This window comes from Mytilus galloprovincialis, chromosome 7 (genome assembly GCF_965363235.1).
Source record: "Mytilus galloprovincialis chromosome 7, xbMytGall1.hap1.1, whole genome shotgun sequence".
In the NCBI taxonomy this organism is placed as follows: Eukaryota; Metazoa; Mollusca; class Bivalvia; order Mytilida; family Mytilidae; genus Mytilus; species Mytilus galloprovincialis.
The window spans coordinates 80,417,829-80,438,049 of NC_134844.1; the positions used below are offsets into that span (position 1 = coordinate 80,417,829).

A 20,221-nucleotide genomic window follows, 5' to 3' on the forward strand; every position below is an offset into this window, starting at 1 on the left:
GAATATCACTTTACACATACTGTCTATGGTAAATCAATTGATATTGTATACATTTTAAAGATTTCTCGTGGGACCGAACTTTGCTTAACAAATAAACGAAGAAACTGTATGATTTTTAAAAACAAATTGATGGCAAACACTTTCTTTACCTTCAAATGAGAGGTTGGCATCATTAGTTGGAACTTCTGTTTTTAAAATTGTCGTTTTATGTGAATTTTGTTAAAAAAAAAAATCGCGAAAAAACTTCACAAAAGCAAAAAAAATAAATATTTTTTAACGGATTTACATTTCTCTAATTTTTGTGCTATTTTCACATTTCCTGACCGGTGTGAGAAAAATATTTCTCCTCACTAGTGAAAAATCTGTTCTCGGCAAATGATTAGTCGAAATTTGATTATGACGTCAAAATGTTTTGTTTTCTTCTCAATTTTCCTATTGTGACGTCATGAAAAGAGGCGACTTGCCTGATGACGTCGCATATAAAGTGCACAATTTTCTGAAAATCTTTGAAAAAGAACGATAAAAAGCATTAGAGAAACAGATTCCGACACTATAACTCGTGTATTACGATATTTCTCCACTCTCGACAGTTAAATTTTATTATTTAAAGGGCTCGGCAAGCCTCACGCTTTAAATAATAAAATTTAACTGTCTCGAGTGGAGAAATATCGTAATACACTTGTTGCAGTGTAAGAATCTATATTTCCATAATGATTAAGGTATAGGGGGGAGGGTTTGAGATATCAAAAACATGTTTAACCCCGCCTGTTCCAAGTTATGAGTCTCTGGTTTTGTTAGTCTTCGTGAATTTCAAGACGAACAATTTGAACAAATTCCCAAGTTTTAAAGTTCTCAAAGACCGATAGGAACTTCCTCATAAAAGAACTGAAATTTAACTTTTCCATACCTAACTTTAGAATAAGTCAATCAGACAGTCAGGGGAGTAGATTTCTTTTTTAAAGAGCATGTGTCTCAAACTCCAGATAATGAACTATGGAATAAAAGTTTCATAGCATGTACAAAAACAAGCTTTTTATTCTTTAAGCCATGTGAAAATCTACTCAATATTACTTTAAAATGACTATACTAATTTTCATTTATGTTTATGTAATGGCTCTTTTATTATGTCTAAGAATAGAAATTTTTGCATTATAATTTTATTATGAATTATAATTCACAAATATACAATAATTTAAAAACCGTTCCCGGTAACAAAGTACATATCACAGATTATTCAAAATCACAGATAGTAGTTAACAAACTCTCATGGATGATAGCTCGAGTTTCAGTAAAGAGTACAGTTTTTTAATACTCATTTTCTGATAAAAGAGAATGTTCGACAGCTGTGTTCATTTAGTTTATATAGTCAAGCTGAATAAAATAAACACGAAGATGCTCAAGTGATAACACCATACTATGCTGAATGAGTATGTGTAAATGCTAACAATGTAAGCATCAATAAAGATATATTCTTGAACTTCTTTATCATGTTTATCATCTATCGGGTTTAAATTGCATGATAAACAAAGTTTGGAATATGCAGCCAAATACCACAATACGGACGAAGTGTAGATAAAGGTGGTAGAATCTAAATGGTTATACAGATGCTTTAGTTTTTATTTGGGTTCATGCACTAAGCTGAAACTATTGTTGGGCACGGTATTGTCGTTTCTTGATCTGCAACCTGTCCAGCGTTTGTCGTACTGCAATCATAGTAGTTGTCGTTAACTTTGTTCTTATCGTTTTGTAGTTCACTGTCTTCAGTAAAATGTGTTGTATTTTCTTTATCGTCCTTGCCTTTTTCGACATATAACTCTTTGGCGTTGCTTTTGTCTCCATCTTCATATCCTGCCATATTTACGTTGTTTTGTGTCGATAGGGCATCAAGACAAATGTAGGACAATTTATGAGGATCAAATACGGGATATACAGTGGGTGGTACACTTTTCTGTCCATAACAACCTTTTGTACTACCTAAAAATAAAATGAATTATAATCGTTCATTTGTGTCTTTATGTTTTCATTAAAGAAACACGACAAATTAAAAAAAAAAACCGAAGTTTTTCATATTTTTTTTAACTCAATGTGACAGCTACACAACTTTGATAGATTTTGGCAATTTTTTATTTATTTGTATTTGAAAATAATTAATACGATTAAAATATGCATTTTTAGCCCAATTTTGTTCCGTTGATATTCAATTTTCCCCCCTGAAATCTCACTTTGCTGCAAGTTTTGTATAAATTGACATTGATTTTACATATATCCTTATTTATTTATGAAATGCACATTTATACCCCTGGGGGTTGAAGGCATATACAAACAATACAATACAATATACACAATGGAAAAATGAACATATTAAACATCATATATAAAGTGGTAAAACAGTAATATTTATGCAAGCGTTGTGTCCACTCCCCTCAGTGCAAATGACTTTTTAATGAACGGAACAGTAAGCTGCATAATATCAAATGAAGATAGAATTAATTGTAATCTATCTGTTCCAGACAATTAAAAGAATTCTGGACATATATTACTTATATCTTTTTCAAGCTGATTACGTAAAGATTTATTAATTTTACATTTTAAGAAAAAGTTGGTTTCATCTTCAACCGCATTTATATTACAATGTTTACATATTCTATTTTCTCTTTGAATTCTTTTATATCTACCCCTCTCTATTTCCAAGAAATGGTCACTTACTCGCATTTTACATAATAATTTTCTATTTTCAAAACTATTTTTAGAAATGTATTTGTCTATTTCATATTTTGTTTTTATTTTACTGTACAATTATATTTTACTGGTTTCATTAGTTAATTTTAATTTTTCAAAGAAAATATTTTCAAAGTTATCTTTTAGTTCTTTTTTAATATTTTTTGAGAATGAACTCTTCTCTTGTTTATAGTTTATATCCTGTATTTTATTTATGTCTAATTTATTTACATTGGCTCTATTTTCTACATATGAGAACCATGAAAATATACCGTTAGTGCTAAGCCATTTAGATAAACAGAAAGCATCATATAATAAAGGGTTATTTTCATCACTAGAAATTCTTGCTAAGTACTTCAATGATTGTACTTTAATAAAGACATCTATGGGATACTGAGCTAGTTCTTCTCTTGCAGCTATATTGACAGATTGTTTACTAAGCCCCAGTACATATTTGCAAAATTTTAAATGTGTCTTCTCCACTTGGCTACTATCAATCATTGCTAGAATATCAAATTTACTCATGTCTTTAATTTTTCTCACAACTTGTTTACTGAGCCTTCGGGACATTTTATGTTGTATATATACAAATACGTTTAAAAAAACGTTTGTCGCGATCAATTGCTGGAAGTAATGATTTTTAATTTATATATATACAGTCATAGGACAAAAGTGAGTTCTCAATCAAAAAATGTCCTATCATTTCAACTAAAATCGATGATTTTCAAAAAAATATCATCAAGTAGCTCTTTGAGCGATTTTTATAAAATAGATACCATATTAAATTATAGATTGATGCAGAAATATCTGAAGTTTCATTGTTTATTTGGCCATTTTATTATTCATACTTAGATTAAATTTCTTTAATAGTTATCCCATAAGGACGCGGTGTGTCAGTGTAAGATCACCCCGATGGCCGGAGGCCAGAGGGTGATCTAACACTGACACACCAAGTCCGACTGGGATAACTATTTTACATCCCAGCTGTTTTAGATTAGACGAAAAACCATTTACAATTCATAAAATCTAGTTTAGAACGCGACACAACCATAACAATATACTTTATATATTACTATATGATGTATACCCATTTTGAACCCCAAACACGATGAGTAGATATCAAACAACGTCAACTCGCCCCACTTGCCAATCGGCCCACACTATATCGCCACTTTTTAAAAATATCGTCCCACTCTTGTTTACCGACTTGCCTCACTTTGAAAAAGTGTGAAATCAAATTGAACAATCAGTCTGAAAACTCACTAATTAACGAAAATGGTTAAAACCCCACTGAATAAAGGTTTGACAACTCGCCCCACTTATAAAAAGATCTTGCTTCCTTTAAATATGTCAAATTACTATTATTTCGTATCAAGTCGTCCTGGTGTAGTGGTATGTGTCGTGGCTTGATATGCTAAAGGTCTTGCGTTCGAATCCCAGCACTGGATTTTTTTCTACGTGAATTTTAATAGATAGTCGTATAATTAATTATAAGTTTTATAGTGGATTTTACATTCCCGCCAAAATGTTACAGAACAAAGGAAAGCATGCATAACAAAAAAACTCAAACTGGGGTGATCTGGTAGGGGTGATCCGGCTCAGATCACCCCTATTAGAACAAAGGAGCTGGGATGTAAGACAAGGTGAACACGAAGACAAATATTTCTTGAGAAGTTTGCTATGTATTGTAACCGGAGAGCATGTAGCTACTCTATTTATATCGTTACCACCGAGATTCGAGCCACCGATCGCCTGCGTGACAGTCAGTGTGTTAACCCACAGAGCCAAAGAATCGATTCCCTAGCTCAGTTGATTAAGACTGCCGTTATATGTTCTACAGCTAAGGAGGGGAAGCAACCCCGCTACAGTATTCTAACCAAATTAAAATCGTAAAAATTTGCATTTCTGTTTAACCCATTAGATAATGAAACTAAACCTCACCAAAATTATGGCCAAATAAACAAAAAAAATCAGACTTTTCTGCATCTTTTGGTATCTATTTTATAAAAATCGCTCATAGATTTAATTCGTAATATTTTTTTGAAAAATATCGATTTTAGTTGAAATGATAGGATTTTTTTGAGTGAAAACTCACTTTTGTCCTACGACTGTAGTTTTCACCGGTACTAAATAACTAGCAAAAAACGATTTATCATCTCCAAGATAGCAGAGAGAATTTCATTCATTTTACACACTTGGCATGTAAAGAGAAGAATGGCATCTGCATAGTTCAAGTCGGGCTACTACTAGTAAATTAAATGTTACATTCGACAAATGGTTCTATGCACTGAAAAAAACAGTTAATCTACAACATAAGCCAACAGGTTTTGTATTAATTTTGTCCAAACATACCAATATTGAAGACCTGCCTGCTGACAATGTCGGAGTCTACAGATTTATTTGGCAGATAACCAGCCATGTCACATGATAAAACAGCAGACACATTCTGGAGACGTTCAACTTCTTCACCATTGATATTATCTGTTTCAGTTGCTTCTTCAGACTGAAATCAAAATATAAGTGTACCAACTAACTTTGTTGCCTTTAAGTCAAAAGAAATGTAATTTATACTATCTCAATGATCTACTTAGGTCGTTATAGTTTTCTCGTTTGAATTGTTTTACATTGTCATTTCGGGGCCTTTTATAGCCGACTATACGGTATGGGCTTTGTTTATTGTTGAAGGCTATAGTTGTTAATTTCTGCTTCATTTGGTCTCTTGTGGCGAGTTGTCTCATTTGAAATTTTACCACATTTTTTTTCATATCTACAGTCGTTGGACAAAAGTGAGTTCCCACTCAAAAAAAGTCCTATCATTTCAACTAAAATCAATATTTTTCGAAAAAAATATTACCAAGTAAATCTATGAGCGATTTTTATAAAATGGATACCATAAGATGCAGAAATGTCAGAAGTTTTATTGTTTATTTGGCCATGATATTATTTATTCTTATTTTAAATTTCTGACCAGGTGAACACAAAGAAAAATATGGCTTGAAAAGTTTGCTAAGTATTCTAACCAAATTTAAATCCTAAACAATTGCATTTGTGGTTAACGCAATAGATAATGAAAATGAAACTCACCAAAATTATGGCCAAATAAACAATAAAACTTCAGACATTTCTGCATCTAATGGTATCTATTTGATAAAAATCGCTCATAGATTTACTTGGTAATAATTTTTTGAAAAATATCGATTTTAGTTGAAATGATAGGACTTTTTTTGAGTGGGAACTCACTTTTGTCCTACGACTGTATAGCTAATTTCGTTCTGTTCCGTTAAACGTTTATAGTTATTTGATAGCACTTTTAACTGAAACTGTTTAAAATAAACAAGAAATGTGAAGGGCAGTTTTGCAAGAATCTCGAATTATAATTTTGATAGTTTCATCCTAAAAGTACTGTTTGCAAGAATATTAAATTCTAATTTAAACAATATGTTAGCTCTAGTTTTCTGAAGGGCTTCAGTAGAAAGTTAAAATTTGTGAATAAAATATAGAAGTGTTAAATTTCTGATAAAATAGATACCATCAGGCATCCTGCACCAAAATCTTTTGAAAGAAGACCAATATTCTGATTTTTTCTTATTTGTCCACCCAAAGATTTACAAATACTAGCCAGTCCGAATCGAATTTTACTAGTCTGGGGCATAGGACTAGCGGCTAAATGTTCATACTGTCAGACATCTTACGTTTAAAAAGGTTTAACATGCATGACGTGATACACTATATACATATTATCTTACATAAGGTTTAGCATGCAGGACGTCTCTGATGATGCTGTTTAGTTCAGCGTTCTTAAGTTGCAATCTCTGAATGTAGCCTTGCTGTTGTATTATCAGTAATTTTAACTCTGAAATCTATCAATAGAGAACCATATAATATTGAAAGTTACAAATAGAATGTAATTTTCAACTTTAATCCAATGACTAAACACGATTTTATTTAAATAACAGCCTAGACAGATTTTAATAGCTGTAAATATGGAAACCAACACATGTATGCATGTTTGTACCAGATATCATAAGTATGTAATGCATTATCTTCCGAGCATAATTCTTTTATAAGCAATTCAACAAATTATAAAAAACTGGTTTGATTCTAATGTGTAAATAATCGTCTCTCACAGTCTTCACGTTTAACTACAAGTCCTACGGCCATGGCTTGTAAAATTCTTGTTTACAAGCCAACAGAAACTAAAATTTTCAAAAAAATGAGCTTCTGGCTTGTGAACTCAAAATGCTGCTCTCATAATTCTGTATGAATGGCTGTTATATTTATGTAATTTGTTTTAATAAATGTGTTATGCTAGAATGTTATGTATTGCTTTGTACTCGCTAAATAAAATAAATTTATTCCAAAATTGCATTTTTCAGAATTTTCATGGGGTAAAGAGGAAAAATCAGGTTTTTCTTTTTTTCTGCTCTCAGTAAATAGTAGCTTCTTTTTCCTGGTGCCTCATTATAGTTTGGGTTTCCTATCGAATCAAGTCTGGTAATATAGAATATCCCTCTTATGGTTGAACCACCTTACCTTAGCCTGCCTAGCAAAATCTAGTGACATGGCTTGTTCTTCTTGACACCGTCTTTTCATCAGAACACTGTTAACGACATCAGCTGTTTTGTGTTTGTCATTGTGTCTTCTAGGAGTTTCTGGTATGTCTATATAAATATACCCATAGATATGTTTGAAACGGGAACTTAATGAGCCAATGTGAAGTTTATATAACATAGGAATTTAAACCAGAAAAAAATCTTTAGGTCAGTAATCACCATTTGAACATTAACGAAACGGTCATCGTGGTAAAATAACTATAATGGTTTACTTTCACAAAGTGTGACTTGGATGGAGAGGTGTTTCATTGGCACTCAAACCACATCTTCTATCTGTTTGACGTTCTGGATAAAAAGTTTAATTCTAGATATCAAAATATAATTTTTAGTTTCTCTTTTACTGATAATGTATGTTGGACCAAACAACTGCGGGAATATGGTCATAATATTAGCTCATATATAAATAGAAAAAGCAGTATTTTGTTGTTACATTTGAAATCTGAAATATTTGAACATACAGCCCGTAACAGAGAAGTGATCGAATTGATGTTTCTTTACCGTCAAAATTAGCTACGTTATCGACAAACTTAATTGAGTAGTGACCGAACTATTGGTACTTTAACGTTAAAAAGATTGACAATGCTGACAAACTTTCATGTGTCGATAATCAAGTTTAATACCGATAATATTGAAAATAATTCTAATCATATGAAACAAAATATGTCCATGCACCATTTCGATTGGGCGAAAACTAGTCATTTCTTCAAAGTCAGAACAGAAAAAAAAGATTTATGGAAGGACGTCTTGATAGTATTATTTCCTTTACAATTTTACCCAAAACTAAAAGAAATATAGTGGTAAACAACTAAAAAGGTGTTTGATAGGAATGAAGTCCTTTATTTTTACGGACTACAATGTGTACCGTATGTGTGATGGATTTGAATTCAATCAATAACTTTGATATGTTTTCTCATATGTATATGTTCCAGACCATATGAGTATTTGGACCGTACGCGTACGGTCCGGACCGTATACGTATACTCGTACGGTCCGACCATACGCGTACGGTCGGACCGTATGAGTATACGCGTACGGTCCAGCTGATGTTTTGGGATCATATTGGTTAAATTCAAACAATTATTTATCAAAATCATTATTTTTAGTTATACAAATTGATTTTATCACATGTATATGGATGAAATGATTAAGCGAACAATTGAAATTAAATATGTGTTTATTTTTATATCCGTGATTCCTATTTTTGGTACTCAAGGTGACACTGACTTCCACAAAGAACGTCATATTTGTTTTACAGTAACATAATTTGTTCATGCACGTTGCTTTGCATTTTTTTTTGTAAAGTTCCTTAATATTCTAAAACGATTGTCCTCCCACTCTAAGTTTACTTCCGATAACTTCAATTTTAATTAGCATACTTGGCTTCAATATATGAATTACTGACATGCTAAATACAGGAGATTAACAGATTAAATAAACGTGATTTTTTAAAATAGTTATAACATTATTTTGTTTTATTTCAATTACTATTGAACTTTTTACATTAATTTGAGATGTAAGCTATGTTGATCTGTTATATACATTTGTATCTGATAAACGTGACCAACTTCTTAATATTAGTCAGACCGTACGCGTACGGTCCGACCGTATGCGTATTTTGAAAATATACGCATACGGTCCAGACCGTACGCGTACGGTCCAAATACTCATACGGTCTGGAACATATACACAAAAGGGAGGACTGGTATTTGTACTTCTGTTAGAATATGTCTTCGTCCGTTTCACATGCCAAACTTTTTTGGTCTGAAGCTTTATCAAGGTGAATCGTACCGTGTCTCCCCTTTTCAGGTCTGTCATTCGTCTACTTCCTGTTTGGCGGGGGCATCTGTGTCTCAGACACATTTTCTCTATTTTCTATTACAGTTTATGCAGGAAAATTTTGTTGACAATTTTTTTTTTCATATGACAAAATATTGAGGCAGCAGATTTTTTAAGTCAAAATCAGGGTCAGAATATTGTTTTCTAAAAACTACCAGGCCCCTTCCTCCATGAAAATTAAATGGTCCGTGGCAAAAATAAAAAATTCCCACATGTTCAACTTCAAAATTTGATCAGATTCTATTCTTAACTGTCGGATAATATACTAGGATAACACAAAAAAATGTCCTGTATGGGACGATTCTGTACTCATACTTCATGCGTAGTTGAGTACAAGTGTCCTCGTAGTGAACGCACCCGACTACGCGTGCAGTAAAAAGTGTACTCTTACGTCGGATACCGGGCAGTTTCTTTGTTATATCTGTACTTTATCAAATACATGTACATGTTAATATTTACTTAGTATTAAATAGGTAAAAATTATTGCTGAAAGCCTGTTCAGGGTTTCTTTCTTGTGTATGATTATATAATTTTTCACATGCCTGAACTCATTGACGATAATGTAAGGTGCTCTATTAGAAAAAAAAAAATGATTTCTAGTTCGGGTTTGAAAAAGAAATTTCGCCTTTTCTTGAGCCTGTTTTGTACATTTAGTTTAACAGATATGATCCAATGGAAATTTTCACATGGAACCTTCGGTAAATAGGAAAATGAAAAGATATGGGGTAATTTACAGAGAGACCACACTCCATCCATGAGAAAAACGGAGGGAATTTAAAAATCTAGAGGTCTTCACAAGGCTTTCAACAAGGCTGGAATCTCACTACATACGTTTGGTCATCAAAAGATTCTGGTTTCTCTTTTTGTGTGTCATAAACATTCAATTCGGATTTGAATTTAATTTACCGAAACATTTCCGTACATTAAATCTTAGGACGGTCAGAACATGTTAAGGACGCAACAGATCGAAGTAAAATTTTAAGTAGTACATAGATGTGCAATAATTCAGCTTCCTGTACATGTTCATGAAGTTCTAAATCTTGAATGTTGATTTCTTTAAAAAACACCATTTTTTTACAATAAAAAATCTCAAAATGTCCGTTAACAATGAAAAAGTTTGACCAAGAAAAATCACACATCTAAGAAAAGCAGTCGTTTAATTGATTATAAGAAAGTTTCAGTATATCATGTCAAATTTCTTTAATTTGAGAGTTTTCCTTTAGTTACAAATGTAGCTCCATGTCTGATGGTGAAATAAAAATGAATGTCTCAGAAAGTGGTGAATTAGTTTCCATAAATGACAGATGAATCGGGCCAAGCTTAGTAAGTTACAGTAAACAGACTACTGTAACATTGACGCACTCGTCGAACTGTTTAAAAGATTTGTGTTTATGACCAAAAATTTATATACAACTTAATTTATAAATTAATCTGAATTTCATAGCGCGTCGTCACAATAATGAAAGTTATAAAAAAAATCTATAACCAGCAGATCTATACTTCTATAAAGAAAGTATTCTTGTACAAAAGGGTATTTATTATAAAATGGTCCTAACTATAGAATAGATAGTTTACTACAGAAATCTTAAACGGAAGTTTCGACAATTTTAAACAGATGAGATTTCAAAATAGATTTAACTTTAAATAAACACTGAAATAATTTTAATACCTCGAAGGTGTAAAGAATAAACCAACAATCTCAATTTTTAAAAGTGTCTTCATTGCGATAACCGTCGACGAGTTCATGTTTACAGTAGAAACAGTTGATGTTACTCCAATAAATTCATTATATAAAAAAGAAGATGTGGTATGATTGCCAATGAGACAACTATCCACAAAAGACTAAAACGACACAAACATTAACAACTATAGGTCACCGTACGGCCTTCAACAATGAGCAAAGCCCATACCGCATAGTCAGCTATAAAAGGCCCCGATAAGACAATGTAAAACAATTCAAACGAGAAAACTAACGGCCTCATTGTAGTCATGAATATTTATCGCTTATATTAAATTGATAAAGATTTTATGGAGGTCGCACCAACTGTTTCTACAGCTAAGATCGGTTACATGTAACATGATCTCGTCGATTCGCACGACGAAGCCATTATTTATGACAGAACACACATTCTAGATTATGTATTTTTGTTTCCGTCAGTTCGAAAGTATTTGATCATTTCAACTCCTTTGTATTTCATAATATGTGTCATGAACAAAGACATATGTTCGATTGAATAATGATTTCCTCGTAACAAATGATAGAAATTTCGGAGATCCCGTATTTGATCCTTTACCGTTAAAATGAAAATGCCAATGACAGAGGTTGATTATAAAAAATGTTTTACTGTGTTAAAAAAAACTTCGACTTAAACAATGAAAACTTACACTTTGGACATGAAATATTTTGTCGATGAAGAAAATTAAATTATGTCACTTCTGAAATAAGTTTGTCGATAACGTAACTTTTTCTGACGGTAAAGAAACGCGAATTCGATCACTACTCTGTTACGGGCTGTAAGTTTAAAAAAAAAGATCTGCTTGTTAGAATGCACTGTCCGTGAAAATTGTATCAAAATAGCAAGCTTCCAACCCCATAAATAGTTACTATACTATATATGAAAATATTAATTTTCGCGAACCATTTAGGTCACGGAAATTCCAAAATATGGCATCAGTAAGGAGAGTTGTACAAACAATGTTAATACACAGAACCCCATCCAAACTTGCTTTAACTAATAGTATTCATCTTTTTCTATTTTATATGTACTAACAACATTCCATTTTTCTATAATTTCGATTGAAAAATTCCAAAATCTGAGTTAAAATAGGTCGAATGCCCCAAATAAACGTTGTCTGATTGGTTGAAGTACTGTGGCGTCGATGATAAGCATAGAAAGCCTCGATGTAAAGCACACGCTTCACGGGAATAAGGAGAGTTTTACAAATAATGTGAATACACAGATCCTCCATCCTATTTATGTTTTGCTGAAAATGTTGCAGTGTTCATCATTTCTGTTTTGATTCTGCTAACAAAATTCCATTTTTTCAATTCCGATTTAAAGATGTGGAAACCCGTAATAAAAATAGATGGCCTCAACATGATTTAAAAGCAACGCAAAAAATTCCGTTAATATAAACATGTTGAACTTCGACCCTGTTCAACCGGGGTTATATAAATCGATTCACAAATAAAGATTCTTGCGCTCCAATGTAATTCATAGTGAAGTATACGGGTAAATTCGTTTACGGAAATTTATACACACTTTATCATTAATATATTACCAGGCTTTTGCATATTCACGTTTTTTTATGCTCAACTTTAGTCAAATTCAATTCTATACATTTTTTTTTACGTAAAGCAATAGGAGTAAGAATATTATTTCGCGCCAATTTAACCAGCATCATCACCATCATCAAAATTATTTACCGTTTATCTTTGTGAAATTTCAGTTATATAGTTTATTAATTAGAGAAATTTTGGTAAGTTTTACTAATTAAGGTAACACGATACCGAATGACGTTACGCCATGAGTTATCGTTCCTGACGTTATCGAATAACGTTCACACATATAAGCCAATGCACCGTGTTTTGTGTGACATTTTTAACGGTAACTTTCCCTAGATGCAGAGTGCCGAGAGTTTTGACGCAATACGTAGCGGTTATTTGACATAGATTGTTTTATCGTTTTCCGGCAATCATTCTGCTCATTGTTATAAATCTGTAAAAAGTATTACTTTACTTTTTAAATATTCTGTTTCTTTGATATTTAAGCATCTGCACGCTTTATCTTTATATGTTCTTATGCATAACAGACACAGTTTTATCACTTAATTTTTATTCTTGTATAGATATAGGAAGATGTGGTGTGAGTGCCAATGAGACAACTCTCCATCCAAATAACAATTTATAAAAGTAAACCTTGGTTTATTTTTGCAATAAGTACTTATTCATGATTCACGCCGTATCCCCGTGAAATTTTGTTTTGAAATGATGTGTGAAAAAAACCCCGGGGAATTTTACAACTATAAAATTCGTTTTAAAATGGTTATCAAAAACACCGCTCGGACAAAATTGAAATTTATTTGGATGAAAATACGGATATAATTAGGGGGAAAAGCACAATACGAGCAGACGTTGAAAATCATACAGAAAATAGTTTGTTTGTATGGAATGTAAAAAAGTGGTTATTTGGTCTGTACAGAGTAAATGCGATATAGTTTTGAAAATATTTTAAAATACAGTGCCAGTTTTGTAATCGTATAAACCAGGTCTACTCAGGACGGAAAGCAACATCGGAATGAAGCATTAGAAAGTTAACGAAGGCTGAGAAATACATGGGCACTTGATTCGGCAGAAATAAAATAACAAAATTCAGGTTCTGTTACAGTCTGAATAAAGCCAGGCCCGAGTATCCACTTGCGTCTACAAACGCAAGTTGATAGTTGGGGCTGGCTTTAGTCAGACCGATTTCGTGTTCCCTGATTCCGTTATAATTTGTTTCTTGAAATTTACATGCAAACGACTGACTTTTAATTATTCAAACGGCGAGAGACTGTAAAAAAGCTAGATCTTGAAATCATTTAGATTTTATATTCGTGTTAATTTACGCTTGCATGGGTATTCGGTGTTTTTTTTAAGTTTTGAGTTGGAAATAATGTACATGTACAAGTTGGGAGACAAAACGAGTTACTTTTTAGGGCTCTGAGGGCCATATTGCTCGCATACTAGGCGTCGGAAAAGGCCCGGAAAGTTTCTTTCTTAAAATTAGTTTTTAGAACAAGTATACAAGTACATGTATATATATACATGAATAGGGTCAGTTAAAATTTTCCCGACCATCATCGCGGATGCCCTGCCTCTATTGCAAAACCTACCTATTGTATTTATTGATAACTTGTTCTAGTCCTGAACATGCATGAAATATTTTCCACTGGACGTTAAGCAACCAATAATCAAAGCAATCAATCCTACAATCTACACCCGTCACTTAGAACTTTAGTTGTTAAAATTTAAATCTTTGCCTCTAATTTTTTCAAAAAAATCGACAAAGTTTAAACGCAGACCGCGAGGAAGATTAAAATTGAACAGTTACGCAAAACTAAGTATCTACGTTACCGCTTGCTCATTATTAGTACAAATAAAAAAAAAAGTGTACATGTACATGTTATTTGTACAAAAGTTGGCTGATAGAATGATAAATGGAGATATGTGATATGCAATTTATAAGATAGCAACAGCTGGGCATTAATTAAACGACATCAACACCAAAGACATCAAGAAAATCGTGACTTATGCTAATTGGAATAGTATCTTTACACTTCTTATTTGTAGTTTTAGAAAACGTTGGAAAATTTTCAGTATGTGTAGTATAATTGTCACAGTGACATTTCAGTCTCTTGGTAAATATTAGTTTAAGGAGGTAGACCTAGGTTAAGGGAAATAACTCTTAAAATCATCAGTACGTTTATGTCAACCATTTTTTAAGAATATATTCTAAGCTTCTAGGTTACATAGATTATTTTCAATCTGTTTCAGGTAAATGCTTAAAATACATGGATGAACTTGACTTTTACAAACGCTTAACTGATTTAAAGAGTTATCTCCCTGAACCAAGGTCTACCCCCTTAAGTCGATCTTAGAACTTTTGCTCTTCTCTAGAAAATACAAACCATAATGAAATATAAGGAGATGCGGTAAAATTTCCAATTAATCAACTTTCCACCAAAGACAAATTACGGAAATGCTAGCCTTCTTACATTGCTACTACATTTCAGATCTCCAAATTACCATTCCATTATATGAACTGCATATTCAAAAATACTTATAGAGCACGTATCATCATATTGTTTAACATTTTTCCATTCGACCGTTAATTCCGCACTTAGTATATATAGGGTTAATTCGGCTAATTATTTAGGACTACAGTCGTTTTGCTTCAACTTTAAAACTATATGTACCTGGTGTTACTACTCATATTATAGGTGCGCATATCGTCTGGATTTTCTTTTTTGTTTCATGACAGGTTGCTGGATTAGGCATTTTGATAAAATACAAAGGCACACAGAGTACAGACTCCGGCTTACATCTGATACCGGTTGAATTTCAAGCTGGAACTTTTAAATTTCGCAATTGTTTTACTTATATAAAGAATGCATATATGATCTCAAGATTTGTTGTCAATAATTTTTCACAAATGACAGAATGTTGAAATTTGTGAAATTTTGCATACAGTTTGCTGACCGAATAATTCAGTCCCTCCCCGTAATCGATCTCTCCTACTTACTTAATGTAGTAAGCGAAATATAATGACTGAATTATTCGGGTTAACAGTTTGCAAGGTTTGTCCGACTTGCTGAGCAAAAAAGTAACACATTTACACCACGCAGAGTGTATGTACCAAATCAAGAATATGACAGCTGTTTATCATTCTTTTGATGTTTTTCAGCTTTTGATTTCGTCATTTTATAAGGGATTTTTTCGTTTTGAATTTTTCTTGGAGTTTTGTTATTTTATTTTTTGGAATGTGTTTTAACAGGATCATTATTTTTCCTCATAATTTTCACAAATAACAGAATGTTTAACCTTTTTTGACCTGTGCATGAAATGTGTCTTTTATCATGTTTATAAACAACTGTTTTCAAAATTGTATTGTATCGTCCCGAACATGCATGAACTATTTGCCACTGAACGTTAAACAACCATCAAACCGAGCAATTAAAAAACTGTTAAATGAATCAAATTTAAAAAAAAAACTATATTTCTGTATCACGGGATGCAGTGATGATACCACCATTGTCTATGCTAATATGGAGTTAAAAATCAGTAGTTCAGATGAATCTCACGTTAAATGTTTCATTTAATTTTCACGTAAACTTAACAAAAATCTGAAGGTATTTTTTATGGTTTTAATCAAATTTTAGAACAAAGATATTATTTAAATAATTTTATTTCAAATATTTACGTGAATTTAACGTGTACAAAATTCCGGTGATTTATGCATGAACTATTATCAGAAGATTCACATGGAAGCTGTTCACGCAAGTTTCAAGTATATGCTCGTTTGATGTGAAAATCAGACGATATTAATATTAATTCATATGAGTGAAATTCCATGTGCAGGACGAAATAAAATTATATCTGATTCAGTAGAATTTTATATTGCATTACTAGACACATTTTTTTCTCTCCATTTCTCTGAGAAGGAATAACGTTATATTCCGTACACCATAACGTCAGACGTTTTTGGTCAAATTCTAGGCCTATCGATCAACTTTGAAGCTATTTATTTGAAAAACAATGATGGTGACATATGAGTTTCTATACGTGTATGGATTCACTATGCAATCCTGGATATTATGTTAGTTTTTTGTTTTTCTTCGTATATAAGAAAATAGCCATCCATCCGAAAATCTAAAAAGGTAAGCCGAAAAAAAGGCATTTCCCCTATATACCTAAGTAAATTTGTCGCCAAAATTGACGTTTTCCTATGAAAATTACAAAAAAACAAAAATGGTGACCCCCATTTTTTATAACATATTCCGATGTAACTCGATTCAAAGTACACGTATACCAAAAATTTTTGAAATCGGGAGATATGACATTCGGTATCGTGTTACCTTAATGTTAAGGTTCTACTGATGTGCTTCAATAGACCTTTTTGACGGTCAGTTTTATCCAATTTATCTCAATATTATCCCCCATGACAGAAATGTCAACCCGACCTATTCGTGTCAAAAGTGAAAATCGCATATATTTGATGAACTAATTTCTTCATAAACTGTACAGGCATTATTTCTGTATTATTTGATAACCAATCACATTCACGTTGCATGTTTGCATGATAATGGGTTATGTATTAGTGGATTGTAAGGGCGATGCAACATGTGAGGTCGGCGCGATCACGTGTCATTATTATTTGTAAACAAACATGCTCCCCGTGTAACACGTGTGAATTATCCTTTCAAAGTGTTATGAATCTTTCAATCAATATTTTATGATATATTTTTCTGTTTGTTTTTAGGTTTGCATATCAGTAGTCAAAGTGAATTAGACATAGTTCTGAGTAGTGTGTGTGTGTGTTTTTTTAGAATTAGAAGGTAATTAAGTCTACATAACTTCATAAGTCATTATTTAACTGAAGTCTAAAAAGATGACTCAACCTTCCCTCTAATTTTCCCTCTATTTTTGAAACCTGCATACCAAATTAAAGGGCATTTGCTCCCCTTGAACACAATTTGGCCCCTTCCCTGTCATTTCCCTTTAAATTTGCTCAAAAGTCATACTTTCAGTCCATTTACAGTAACGGCTGATTTGTGATTTTACCATCTTTGCTGCAATTTTCATATTGAACACATTTGACCATTCAGTATGAGTTTCCATGTATTTTATACGCACGTCAAAATTTTGACGGGACGTATTATTGTATACAAATGTCCGGTGTCCATCTGTCTGTCTGTCTGTCTGTCTGTCCGGCGTAAACATGTCCCACCGTAACTTGAGAACGACTTATCCAAATTTTATGAAACTTAACATAGTTGTTTCTTATGATGGTCAAATGATCTGTATATTTTTGGTGAAAATAAGATTAAAACTTTTTGAGTTACGGCACCTTGCAACTAAAACAGGGGTGTGTTTTTATACGCCCGTCAAAATTTTGACGGGACGTATTATGGTATACAAATGTCCAGTGTCCGTCCGTCTGTCTGTCTGTCCGTCTGTCTGGCGTAAACATGTCGCACCGTAACTTGAGAACTACTTATCCAAATTTCATGAAACTTAATATAGTTGTTTCTTATGAGGCCGAGAAAAAAAAGATCGATGTTTCTGGTAACCCGACCGACCCTGTTTTTTAGCCCCGACCCTAACTTTTTTATTGGATCTTCAAAAAAAAAAAAAATTGTATCAACCGACCCCGTTTTTGACACATATTTCTGATAGATGTCAGACATAATATTTTTTCTCTCTTGCTTCTACTTGCATAGAAAGCCAGTAAAACATTTTATCAATGTCAAAAGGTATTCCAAATAGGTTAAAATCCAAGAAATTTGCACAGCAGGTGCATTGCAAATGGCACACTTCCGGTTTTTGAAACTAATTACGGATCCGGACTTGGAAAAACCATGATAAAAAAAAAAAAAAAAAGAATTCCGACCTACCGACCCTATTTTTCAAAATGATGTTAGGCCTGATGGTCAAATGATCTGTATACTTTTTGGTGAAAATAAGATTTAAACTTTTTGAGTTACAGCACTTTATAATTAAATCAGGAGTGTGTTTTTTTCACATGTCGCACTGTATCTCAAAAAGGATTCTTGATTATGACTTAAAACTTTAAACACTTCTTAGTTATATTAATCTCAATATCTGTATACTTTTTGGTGATGATTCAAAATTTTATTTCTGAGTTATTGAGTATTTTGTAAAAAAAAGGGGGGGTTTACATGTCACACCATATCTCAAAAACGATTTATGATTATTGCTTAAAACTTTACACATGTCTTTGTTACATTAATCTAAAGATCTGTATACTTTTTGGTGATGATTCAAAATTTCATTTTTGAGTTGTTGAGTATTTTGTAAAATAGGGGAGGTTTTTTTTACATGTTGTGCCGTATCTCAAAAACAATTTATGATTATTGCTTAAAACTTTACACACTTCTTTGTTATATTAATCTAAAGATCTGTATACTTTTTGGTGATGATTCAAAACTTTATTTTGGAGTTATTGAGTATTTTGTTAAACAGGGGAGGTTTTTTTTACATGTCGCGCCGTATCTCAAAAAAAATGTATGATTATTGCTTAAAACTTTAAACACTTCTTTGTTATATTAATCTAAAGATCTGTATACTTTTTGGTTTTGATTCAAAACTTTATTTTAGTGATATTTAGTTTTTTGTAAAAAAAAAACAGGGTTGGGGGTTTCACATGTCCCGCCATGTCTCAAAAACAATATATGGTTATTGCTTAAAACTTTCTCAGAAACTATTTATGATTATTGTATAAAACTTCCACACAAGACGTCGGGCGTATCATGCGCTCATGGCGCAGCTGTTTATTGTCTTATATGAAGGAGGTTTTAGGTCATGTTTTCCTAAACACCTTATTGCTATTTGTCTGTCTGGATTGTTAAAACCACAAAATCAAATATCGATGAATATGCAAGTTTTCAACAATCCAGGAGAATTGACATCCACGAATAAATATAGGAATCCACAGTAAGATAGCTCCTCTCTAGGTTTTGATAAATTTTGGATATGACATTAGGAAGTTATAAAACTTTATTCTTTGAATATGTTTCGAGCATACCATGTATGCTCAGCACCGCTTTTTATCAGGAATTTTATAATTTATGTCTTAAAATTCGGGTTTTATCCATTCTAATAGGTGAATTTTCAAGTTAATGAGGAAAATGCTTTGTTCACTAACTCAGCAAAGCTTTAACTGTTGTGAATGTGAGCTCCCTTCGGCTATTATTAGAATCTAGATTTCATCATTCATTTTTAATGTAAGAGTTCTCCTTTCATTCAAAAGGTAGATTTTCATTTTTGCTGGTCACTTGACTAGAAAATGCATTCAGTGATAATGTTTGTCTCAATTTACACCTGAATTTCAGATTTTTCCTAATTACCAATCACTAAAATAAATGTCATTTGATACATAATAAATAGTATTGTATGTAACTATCATATTCATGTTTTTATTTGACATTATGAAAGTACTATTGAGATCCAGGATTCTGACTTGAATAAACAGTGTTTGTAACACACATGGTTTTATACCGTTTCTTTCCCTTCCCTTAAAAGTATCTTTCAGTTTGAAACTACCTGACAATCATACTGAGTTCACACCTAATTTGAATTGAATTATTTTAACTCACATTTGTTGATGAACTAAATTCTTCTAAAACTGTACATGCATTATGTCTGTATAATTTGAATCACATTCACGTTGCATGTTTGCATGATAATGGGTTCAGTATGAGTGAACTTTAGTGAATTGCAAGATCAATGCAAATTGTGACGTCAGTGAATGCGCCTTCACGTGACATTATTA

The 20,221-nt window shown here is 32.3% G+C and overlaps 1 protein-coding gene across 1 annotated transcript in view; it reads right to left on the bottom strand.

Moving 5' to 3' along the window:
* Positions 1-1,141: 1,141 nt before the first annotated feature.
* Positions 1,142-20,221, bottom strand: part of LOC143083770 (uncharacterized) — a 30,366-nt gene continuing 11,286 nt past the window's right edge. Inside the window, exons 4-7 of the mRNA XM_076260083.1 lie at positions 7,252-7,379; positions 6,465-6,578; positions 5,071-5,221; positions 1,142-1,974 (exon numbers count right to left, since the gene is read on the bottom strand). Coding sequence (XP_076116198.1) covers positions 1,634-1,974; positions 5,071-5,221; positions 6,465-6,578; positions 7,252-7,379 — 734 coding nt within the window. The 3' untranslated portion in view covers positions 1,142-1,633. The remainder of the gene's footprint in view (positions 1,975-5,070; positions 5,222-6,464; positions 6,579-7,251; positions 7,380-20,221) is intronic.